The following is an 11,745-nucleotide window of genomic DNA, read 5'->3' on the forward strand; positions in this document are numbered from 1 at the left end:
GGTTATGATGCTTGCCATTCTAGAGTCCTATGATTTGGCAAAGCTTGTTACAGAGGCTATTCATCGTCATTCTTCGCGAGATGAGTCAAGACTCTCTTCTAGTGATAAGGTGGAGTTGGCAAGGGCTTAGGCACATTGGGACAAACTCAATGCTCGCATTCGCTCATTTTTATTTCTCTCATGTACTACAGTTATTATCTCTTATATTGAGCATTTGATGGTGGCTCGGGAGATATGGCTGGAGTTGGATCAGATGTACAATCAGATGACTGTCATGAAGCTAGTTTCTTTGGAAGTGTAGATGCGGACCATGGGTGTCAAAAAGTCATCTTCTATGCGGGAGCATATCAACAAGCTGAGGCAACTTCAGTTGCAGGTACAAAACGCAAGGAAGGTGATCACTTTTGAAGACATGGTGATAACTCTTCTTTCATAGTTACCGCCTCGCTTCAGTAGTTTTTATTCCACCTCGATTGCTTTAGGGTGGTTTGAGACTCTTTGGTGGAAAGAGTTGATTCCTATGGTCGTGGATGAAGAGAAGCAACTAAAAGGAACCAATGCTTCGAAATTTGAGGCCTTCATTGGTCAGCCCTTTTAAAAGAAGAGGAAGGATCAAAAGGAGGATAAATCTAAGAAGGACAAAGACAAGGAGTCTACTTGTCACATTTGTGGCAGAATAGGTCATTGGAAGAAGGATTGCCCCGACAAGGAAAAGAAGGAGAAGGAGAAATCTTCAAAGGATTCCGAAGCGGTGATTGCTTCCTCATCAATTGCTTTCCTCCATTTGGAGGTGGTTGAGGATTTGACCCTAATGGCTTTTGATGCTTCGTTGATGGCCCCATACACTCGGGAGTTGATTGTTGATAGTGGTGTCTCTTGTGTGTGTCTTGACACATGACTCCTTCAGCGAGTGTTGCTCATTTGCAGCCTTCCCATGGTAAGATTCTCATTGGTGATAGTTCGTCTATTCCTATACAGGGACGAGGTCACATGCATTTTATTCTAGATGGACGTGGTGGTGTTGATATCTCCAAGGTACTTTATGTGCCGACTTTGGGGTACCATCTTCTTTCAGTGCACAAGATTTGTGCCCTTGGCCTTTTGGTCGAATTTGATGTGGATTCTTTTCGGATTCTTGATCGAGGATCAAGACATGTTCCTTCTTTAGCTTATGAGGAGAATGGAGTCTACAAGTTGCGGTCTTCTTCTGCCTTGACTTCTCTTCTTCTTGCCTCACAAACTCAGTTTAAGCTTTGGTATGCTTGGTTTGACCACCTCAATTATGATTACCTTTGGAAGGCGTCAAAGGGACAACTTGTTCGAGGATTGTCGGATATTGTGGTGAGCTAGCAGCCTTGTATCCCTTGCATCCATGGGAAGTAGACTCGTAATGTTGTTTCCAACAAGGCTTTGAGGCGGTCTTCAGCACCCTTGGAGCTTCTTTCTACCGATCTTTGTGGATCGAGGAGGACGGAGTCCCTTAGAGAGAGCTTGTATTCATGCTAATTGTGGATGATTACAACAGGATGACTTGGGCTTACTTCTTGAAGCTGAAGTCGGAGGCTTTCTCCAACTTTAAGGATTGGTTACTCTTTGAGGAGAAACGATCGGGCTAGAAGCTAAAGACCTTATGGTTGGATAAGGGCGGAGAATTTGTTTCGAATGAGTTTTCTCGTTTTTGTGCAGACTATGGTATTGACTAGGAGTTTGCCAATACAAACATTCCTCAAGAGAATGGCATCTTGGAGCGGAAGAATCACAGTGTGATCGAGATGGCTTGTACCATGATGGAGCATCGTTAGATCCCTTAGTGTCTATGGGTTGAGGCTGTGGCTACCGTAGTTCACATCGTTGATCGTTTCCCTACTTCCAGTGTTGTTGGCATGACTCCTTGTGAGGTATACTTTGGGTCCAAGCTAGACGTTTCTTATTTCAAATTTTTTGGGTGTGATGCTTATGTTCACATCCCGAAGACACAGCGTGACAAATTTGAAGCGGCTTCCAAAAGACGTGTTTGTGGGCTATGGCTCACAATCTCAAGGTTGTTAAGCGGGTTGTTTGCACGAGCTGTGATGTTCGAATCGTGGAGGTTCCAACCCCAGAGAGGGGTGAGGAACACCCTGTTCTTGGAGATCCCGATGATAGCTTGACCCCAACAATTGTTCCTCTAGAGCCTGGGCCTCTTGAGGACTCTTCTTCGGATGAGGAGCTTAGTTTCCAGCCACCAGATTCGCCGATTTCTCTCCTGCAGTTTGTGGACCTTCCAAAAACTTCAGTAGATAGAGAACGAGGAGGCGAGCTCTAGCCTCCTCCTTGTTAGGCTCGTGACACTCTTTGTGATGCAGGGATTGAGGGGGTCCTTGAGGAGTGGCAGTCGCAGGATGACGCGCGGTGTTCTTGAGGAACCAAGCACACCACACTGAGCTTTTTTACACTAATTATTGTTTGATGACTCATATCATGCAGGATCGTGAGCCCACTTCCGTGAAGGAGGCTTTACAGCATGATCATTGGCAAAAAGTGATGGAGCAGGAGCTGGAGTTGATTGAGAGGAATGACACTTGGTATCTCATGCCGAAGCCCCCTCATACGAAGATCATTGGAGTCAAATGGATTTTCAAGACCAATATTGGAGTGATGGCACATTGGACAAGCACAAGGTTTGCCTTATTGCTAAAGGTTTTGCACATTGCCCAGACATTGATTTCCATGATACTTTTGCCCCTATAGCTCAGATGGCCACTATTCGTGTAGTTCTTGCATTGGCTAGCCACAAGAGATGACTGATTTATTAGTTGGAGAGTTGCAGGAGGAGATCTATGTTGAGCAGCCTCCCGGCTTTGGTTCTTTTGATGGTAAGGTGTACATGTTGTGGAACACTCTCTATGGCCTTAAGCAGACGCCCCGTGTTTGCAATGAGAAGATTGACTCCTTTCTCTAGGAGAAATCAGGGTATCGGCATTTCAAATCCGACCCCTAGTTGTATGCACATAACTTAGGTGGAGGTTGTGTGTTATTTGTCCTTTGTGTGGACGACTTGATTGTGACAGGTGACCATATTCAGATGGTTGAGTAGACGAAGGCAGCACTTCATGAGCGGTTTGAGATGACGGACATGGGACTTTTTCACTTCTTTCTAGGTCATGAGATCTATTAGACTTCAGGAACTCTTGGCTACATGTGAGATGGAGGGATGCAAGTCTCTTACAACTCCTATGGACATGAATTGGAAGGCTACCACTTATTCCGATTCTCCTTTGGTGGATGCTACCCGTTATATAGGTAGTTGGTTGGTTCATTGATTTGGCTTCTTAATATTTGTGTTGACTTATGTTATGCTGTTGGTGTTTTGGCCGGGTTCATGAGTGAATCCAAGATGGTGCATTGGTAGGCTGTGCAGAGGATTTTGCCGTGTCTATGGGGAACTCCTGATTTTGGGATCTATTATTCTTTTGGTACAGGTGCTACGGACTTGGTCCTTACAGGTTGGAGTGATTCAGATTGGATTGGTGATGTGGATCATTGAAGGTCCACCACAGTTTATTGTTTTACCTTGGGTGCTGGTTCTGTTTCTTGGAGCAGCAAGAAGCAATCTACGGTTGCCCTCTCTTCAACTGAGACAGAGTATTGGGTGGTGTCTTCGACTACACGTGAGACAATGTGGCTTTGCAGGCTTCTAGAGGAGCTTGGCTGCCCACAGACAGGTCCTATTGTTCTATAGTGCGACAATGAGAGTTGCATTGCCTTGGCTAGGAATCCTGTGTTTCATGTTTGGACGAAGCATATTGAGATTCAGTACCATTTCATTCAGGAGAAGCTTCTGAATGCGACCATTTCCCTAGTTGGCAGGCGCCACATGGCAGGCAGTCGGCCAGGTGCCTCATGGCCTGTAGTCAGACTATAGTTGTTGGCTGCATTAATTGTAGTCGACCTGCATTCTTTTGGCCATTATTTTCAGCCTATTTATAGGCTTTGTCTCCACCAGTCTTAGTTAGTTGTGTCATACAGATTTTAGGTTGCAGATTGTGGAGACTGCCCTTGGGGCTGACGGAGACCGAGATCTTCGAGGTGGAGACATACGCAGATACTCTCTCTGCACTCGTGTATAATTTTGTATCCTTATACAACATTCTTCACAGTAGATTTTTTGTGTTTCACTCTCTCTTTCTCTCTCTCCTCTCTTTGTTTACTCTTTGTCTTGGTCATTCGCCTCTGCATTGCTTCACTTTGACAATATCCTCCTTATCTAAAGAAGGCTCCCCCTCGGACGGAGCCTTCTTCACTGTAGATTTTTTGTGTTTCACTATCTCTTTCTCTCTCTCCTCTCTTTGTTTACTCTTTGTTTACTCTGTCTTGGTCATTCGTCTCCGCATTGCTTCACTCTGACAATATCCTCCTTATCTGAAGAAGGCTCCCCCTCGGACGGTTGATTGTCTTGAGAAGACTCTTGAGGGGAGGTTGAAGGGGTGGAAGAATTCGATGATGAAGTAGTTATATCCGCCAAAGGTGGAAGGGAAGCTGGGGTAGAGGGTAAAGGAGGAGGAATAAGAGGGGAGGAGTGGAAGACGGAGGAGGGGTGCTAAGAGGCAACCTGTAAGGAAGAAGAGGTACTGAAGGTGGGGGAGGATCAGTTGATGATAAAGTATCACTTGGAAGAAAACCATCAATCGGATCCTAAGAGGCTGCAGTCTCATCGAAGATCACATCGTTGCTCACCTCAATCTTTAGTGTCGTCGGATCGTAGAGCTGATATCCCTTTGTGGTCGTGCTATAGCCCACGAAGATAAGCTTCCTTGACTTTGAATTGAGCTTTGTTGTCCTCTTTTTCTTGTCCACATGGATAAATGCATCACATCTGAAGATGCGAAAATGAGACACGGAAGGCTTTTTCCCAAAGAAAGCCTTGTATGGAGTCATGTCCTATAAAGCAAAAGTTGGAGATCGGTTGCAGATGAGAATTGTAGCGCCAATGTCTCACCCCAAAGAGAATGAGGAGGACTCCTATGCTCCAGCATTGAACGGGCCATCTCCAACATAGTCTGATTCACACGCTCCACCACACCACTCTCGATGGCGTGTTCGGATGGGAAAACTCCACATGAATGCTGTGGTCTCTGCAAAACTCAGAAAAGAGGTGAGAAGTAAACTCGCCACCATGATTTGCTCGTACACGGACTTTGGAAGTAGTTTGCATCTCTGCAAACACCTTCCACTCACAGAATTGGGAGTACGCCTTGCTCTTGCACTCCAAAAAGTAAGGCCACACATAACGATTGAAGTCGTCAACAATCAACATCAAATACTTGGCCTTCCCAAGGAAGGCCGTGCCCATAGGTTCACAAAGATCGGTATGCACCAATTCTAGTAGTGAAGAAGTCCTCCTAGAGGCAACTTGTGTTTGGGGCTGCCTATAGTACTTGCCCCTCAAGCAGCTAGGGCATAAAGTGTGAAGAGGAGGGAAATCGAGAAGTCCCTTCACCATCTTCTTCTGAGAAGCTTGTCGTATCGTATCAATATGAAGATGCCCATAACGAGCATGCTAAAGGAGCCCAAGCTTGTGGAAAGACCGCATGGCTAAGGCTGTGAGCTTGTAGAGCCCACCCTCTTATGTACTTGTCCAAAGAGTCGCACTTGTAGAAGCATCCTCGATGGTAACTGCATCCTGGGTGAAAATGACTTGGGTATCTAGCTATGTAAGACCATGGATAGATAATAGGCTAAAGCCCAAATCCGGTACATAAAGTACTCTGGCGAAAGAAGATTGCTTGTTAGAGAATAAAATCCATTAGAGAATAAAATCCATGAGCCAAGGCTTCTCCTGAGTGGTAGAAGTAAGGGTTGTATCCTCCTCCACAAATACATGCACAAAGACGCGGACTTTGTTGTGGCTGGGGTTGCCTTCAAATCTTTATCCTTAGGCTTCAAATGGGGTTACCTTTGCCAACACTTGTCCTCGGGATGAGTACCCTTCCCACAGTGTGGGCACTTGGGCTGCTTCTCCTTCGAATCCATTGTGTCCTCTTCCTTGTTGTCCTTGGCCTTCTCCTTCTGTTGCTTCTTTTTCTCGCCACTTGTACTTGCAATAAAAGCCTCGTTGGAGCTAGAACCATTGGTCCCTACCTCTTTGATTCGCTTGTCATGCTCCAAGATAAGCGGTGAAAGCTCCTCCCATAAGAGCTTCTCGCGGGTCCTCCAGGTGACGAGGCTGGTGTAGAAAACATTGAATTGGGGAGATGGCAGCTGAGTCAAGAGAATCATGGCCATATCCTCAGAAGAGATCTTCTATCCAAGAGAGGCAAGCTCACCTCTCATATCCTCCATCTTCGTGATGTACTCCTTAATGGAAGAAGGATCATCAAGACTGAGCTTCCGTAATTTCTTCTCAAGGGAAATCTTGTGGGCAAATGTCTTGTGTTGATACAAAGACGCAAGCTTCTTCCACACTCCCGCTGGGGTCTACAACCTGCGAACATGTACAAGAACAGAATCGTGTAGACTCATGAAGAGAAAGGATCAGGCTTGGCTGATCCCATAAGGCTGCATGGTATCCATGGAGACCCCATCATCAGGGTTCTCCTCGGGACGAGCAATTGGTGAAGAAACAAGCTCCCATAGGTCGAAGGTGTTGGGGATGCACTCCACCTTACATGACCATAATGAATAGTTGGAATCATCCAATTTGTATTCCTTGGGTAAAGAAGGGAGTATAGGCACTTGAATAGAGGGAATTAGAGAATGCATACAAACATTCAACGGAGGCTTCTTCGACGGAGCCTTCATTGTAGATGGAACCCTTTGAGATACATGGACAGAAGGATGGGTTTGAGGAGACTCCCCTCCGTTGTCGATCATGAAACTCCCGATATTCACGTCTCTGCTCAAAGGAGTGTCGAGTAAAGAGCTCCTCTTTTGAGTCATCAAAGCTCGAGAATTGGTAAGACATCTTCTGAATCTGCAATCACCAAGCAATTGGCAACACAAGACAGAAAGAGAATGTGCTGATTGCACAAAAACTATCGCCAAGACATCTTCTGAATCTGCAATCACCAAGCAATTGGCAACACAAGACAGAAAGAGAATGTGCTGATTGCACAAAAACTATCGCCAACCACCATAGATGCTGCTGCCTTGGCCCAAGAGATGCTGCCTACAGCCAAACGCAAAGCCAAACAAGGTCGTCTCCTCTTGAGGATGCTGCTTGCAACCAAACACAATGTCTGATGTGGTCGCTGCCTCCAGATGATGCTACCTCAGCAAAATGCAAGGTGGGGAGTGTTTGGGTATGGCTGCCTCAGTTGTGTTTGATGGTGGAAAGTTGGGGGTTGATGGCTGGTGTCCTTTGTAAGAAATCTCTCCTCCATGCTCTCAAGTAGGGGATGATACCGTGTGAGAGTGCGCAATGGAAGAAGAAACACGAACAGAGAGAGAGAGAGAGAGAGAGAGAGAGAGAGCTGAAAATGAAAGAAGAAATACTGCATTGATTGAAATGAATGCTGAATACAATGATGTGGACTGATCAGTCGTTGCACGCAGCCTGGAGCATTGGTGAGGGCACCAAATCAGGCTGAAATGAATGGCAGCACCAATGTCGGAAAGGAACGGGAGATAGAGTGCTGAAATCTACACAAGAGACTGTATTTGAGTGATTGGGGGGGCTGCTATATGTAGCCCCCACCCCCCAAATCTGGCCGGCCTGCTGGTGGCCAACCAAAACTGGTCGATTGGCCCTAAATCTGGCCGACTTGCTGTAAATGCTCCTAAAATGGGCTGTCTACCACTTGAGAAGGAAATGCAAATGCACACAAATGCTGAATGAGCTGACAAAGCTGTTTTGTCTCTTGCAAGACTCAGACAGGAGCTCACGACCAGGAGATGACAGATTAACATACTAAAATAGGTAGGCTAACAATAAGGTCTATGGACTCCATGGTAGCCCAATGTCTCTCCTCATGTTAGATCCTTGTAGAGCAAGTTGTGACGCCCACTCCTGTTGGGGCTTGTGCGTGGGGGGTTCAGAATACTGAAGTGGCAGTGTTCGAAGTCATCCTTTGTGAATTTGTTTTTGATGACAGGCTCCCCAATCAAAAGCCTAGGTTTCTTTTGTGAGTACCTAGCTCTAATACCATGTTAAGAGATACTTGTCTATAGATAACAAACACAATTGTACAACAAAGCAAAAATTGATAAAGACACAATTATGGTTAGGGTAACTCAAAGACAATGAACACTAAAGATGAATAATGAATGAATATATATGATGCTCAATTCAGCAAACCCAATATGCAAAGTGAATATTGACCCCTGAACTCTCGTGCCTCTAGGATTGGGGGCAAAGAGTATGAGCTGGAGCATGTGTCACACTTTTGACAGATCCTGAATTGTAGCAAATAGCCTCAGAAGAAGTGTGGCAGCATCAAACGCTGTCCACAAAGGCTTGATCAGTAAACAGCAAGGTAGATGGAAGCAAAATCAGCAAAATGCAGGCTGGATGTTGACGTGCCAGTCAGTTGACTGCAGATATCTGCAAACACAAGCAGTTTGATGACATGGTGGTGTAGGTGACAGTGGAAAACAGCAAATGCAGGTTTGGTTGATGACCTGGCAGGCTGACGGCAGTAGATCAGGTCCAAACATAGGTGGAAGCAGCTGATTTGACAGTAAATGTAGGCTGGACTGAAAACAGGTCACCAGCTGGTGGAGATGGTTGGACAGTAAGTGCTAGGTGATGGACAGTAGTAGACAGCAGCTCGAGAATGAGATATCCTTCGCAAATGAGGTGTGGACAGTAGATGCAGGCTCTAGCAATATGCAAAACAGGATTAGGGCTGAATGGTGGGCAGCCTGTCTATTTATAGAAGTGTGGATCCTCCTAAATTAGGCTTTGGCTTATTCGACACAGTCACTCTTTGGGAATGCATTTTTAAACTCTGCAGACACTCTCCGGCACTCTCCGTCCACTTGCTCCCAAGATAGTCAATTTGTTGGGACATCTTAGGTCCTTGATGAGCATCATACTATATCAATTTTCTTCTATGTTTTTGTCCAAGTTAGTGTGCTTTAGTTGTGTTTGTACATTTTGTGCTCCCTAGCATATCTTCACATGTTGTTGTGGTTATAGTGGTGTTATAACTTGCATTGTAAGTTTCTGAATTGGGAAGCTCATCCTAAATCCTTGGGTATAAACACTCACTCACTAAAACTTTATCAATATGCCAAACCTGCCAATAGCTAACGTAGAAATCATTCTTTGAGAGCCTCCCTTCTTTCAATCGGTTTCTAAGAAAAGTATCTTTGAAGCAATACATAATGGGCTTAGGAGATCAGTGCCTATTCTCGTGGTAGGGACTCTTCAAATGTTTATACAGCAAGTGATAACCAGATGATTTGAAACACATGCAGGTAATATGTACGAAAGTAAGGGAAGGTGATAAGCGAATTGTGCGTTTAAAGGAGGGAGAAGCTGCTGGACGGCATGTAGTGATTGTGGACGATCTTGTTCAATCAGGAGGGACACTGCTTGAGTGCCAGGTATGAACTTAACATTAACATGGCGCTCTACAAAGTCTGGTAGTGTTTGGGTGCAAAGAACAGTCCCTTTCTTTGCTAGCTCTGCCCTGAGTGATCTAATCCATTACTTACAATCTACGATTGGTACTTCTTGCTGCTGTCCAGCTCTGCTTTCAGTGATGTATCCAGTAGTTCAATCTTCAAGTGGTATCTCTGGAATCTAGCTCATGCACAAGCCCTTCATAAGTTAATTGGGCTGAACTTTTGCTGCTTGGTTTACTTCTATCGGTCTTTTTTGAACTATCATGGGTGATTTCTGTCTTTGATACAGGCTGCTCATAAATGATGTTACTAAATGTGCGCAGAAAGTTTTACTAGCCCATGGAGCAGCAAAAGTGAGCGCATATGCTACACATGGGGTTTTCCCTAATAGGTCATGGGAAAAGTTCCTTCATAAAGGTGAGAGAAAGGGTTGGTTGAAGTTGGCAGCTTGATAAGTTGAATGGTCCTACAGCCAGTTGACTTAATATGTTTTGTAACAGATGACAAGGAGCGAGGCTTCAGCTACTTCTGGATCACAGATTCTTGTCCCTTAACAGTGAAAGAGGTTATGGGAAAGGCTCCTTTCGAAGTTCTCAGTTTGGCTGGCTCCATCGCAGCTGCATTGCACATTTGAAAGGGTCTTCGTTTTTGTTTTTTCCTCTGTTTTAGGGTAGGGTGGGACTTGTGTGAGTGGAAAAATGACCAGGCTACGTCTATATAATTGAATTAAAGAGTAGGGCCTGCTGCCTATGGTATAATGTTTCAATGCAAGAGGATGGACACCTGTCGATCTTTTGTAAGTGTAGGATGAGGGTGTTAAGAAATGGAGGAGTGTTAGTAGCTGTATAATAACCATCTGTGAGTGTGATGGTTAACCATCTGTGAATGTGATGGTTGTATAGATGCAATGAATTGGAGCTGTGAGTCAAACACTTCTGTCTGCAAGCTGTGAGGATTCTTGTTTGAATTTTAGTGGAAGAAGAATGGTTACTTTAAAAAGTAGCATTTTGCTATTAAGAACAAATTTCTTGTGCATTATTGTTCACTTGATCATATCCAAGTAAGAGAAAACTTTCATACTGAGATATTAAAGCTGTGAGAGAGTATGGTTGTCCTCGCTCACAAATCATTCAATGGGAGAGGTGGTTCACAAATCATTCAAAATGGGAGAGGTGTGGTTATACGACCAAAGAAGGCATTAACATCAAATGTGTTGTGTTCAATGATGTTATTTTGTCTTTTTGAAGATCAATTAGTATCTATTTTATGTGATCAAAGAAAAGTGGTGTAAACGTCGTAGAATTTAAACTTACGAACAGTGAAATTTCATACTTACACTGCACTATCACGTTGAACGCATTGGTAGCAAACACAACTAGTTGAATGAGGACAAAGCATGATTAAATCATAGTTTTTTTGGATAATCACATAGATATTTATGAAACCATTTGAAAACATTTTGGTTGTAAAATCACACCAAGTTCAAATCTTATTTTCCTTTCACGAGTAACTATATCAATCACATCATGAGTAACAAGATATTCATGCATGATTGCGCGGGAGTGGGATGTTTTGCCTTACCGAAGGCCCAATGAGAGGGATAAGAAGAGGGCCTACCATTGCTCTCCAAATGTGAGATACTAGGGACAATATCTTTTATGTAATGGGCACATAGCAAATATATAGTGAGAAGATTCCGCATTGATAGCACAAAAGAAACTTTTGCAATTCAGAAAGTAGTGCTTGGAAAGTTTGAAGTGAGGTGCATGTCACCTATCGACATTCTTCAAAGAAAACTTTACATTTGAATGAGGTTTATTGAGCTACTTTTTTGTTAAGTCAATTTTCGCCATGCCTTGCGATATGGAGACCCCAAACAATATTAGCTTTGGTTATTAAGTAGTGATGATATCTAAGCATAAGGTGATATATCTAGTTAATCAAGGCATTCTTTAGATTGAGTCCATCTACAAGATTTCAATCTTGCCAAGAATGAATAAAGGGTGGGGAAGGGTCTTGGCTCTTGTAATTGCTCTGAGATCTTGCTCTAGAAATCATGGTATCTATGACAATTTGGAAAACTTGTATGCTAGTGTAAAAAGATAATAGCACACTATGAGTTGATAGAGTTACATTTGCAATGGAGCAAGTCTAGATGTATCATTTTGTTGAACTTGGGGCGGTCATCTTGTTTTC

At 44.0% G+C, this 11,745-nt stretch overlaps 1 protein-coding gene across 1 annotated transcript in view; it reads left to right on the top strand.

Moving 5' to 3' along the window:
- Positions 1-10,563, top strand: part of LOC148022289 (ribose-phosphate pyrophosphokinase 4-like) — a 35,528-nt gene extending 24,965 nt beyond the window's left edge. The window contains exons 5-7 of the mRNA XM_087697917.1: positions 9,400-9,528; positions 9,873-9,966; positions 10,050-10,563. Of these exons, the coding sequence (XP_087554043.1) occupies positions 9,400-9,528; positions 9,873-9,966; positions 10,050-10,183 (357 nt within the window). The 3' untranslated portion in view covers positions 10,184-10,563. The remainder of the gene's footprint in view (positions 1-9,399; positions 9,529-9,872; positions 9,967-10,049) is intronic.
- Positions 10,564-11,745: the final 1,182 nt, after the last annotated feature.

Source organism: Lygodium microphyllum, chromosome 17 (assembly GCF_053477565.2).
Source record: "Lygodium microphyllum isolate KBCC chromosome 17, Lygodium_microphyllum_v1.1.10, whole genome shotgun sequence".
Lineage (NCBI taxonomy): Eukaryota > Viridiplantae > Streptophyta > Polypodiopsida > Schizaeales > Lygodiaceae > Lygodium > Lygodium microphyllum.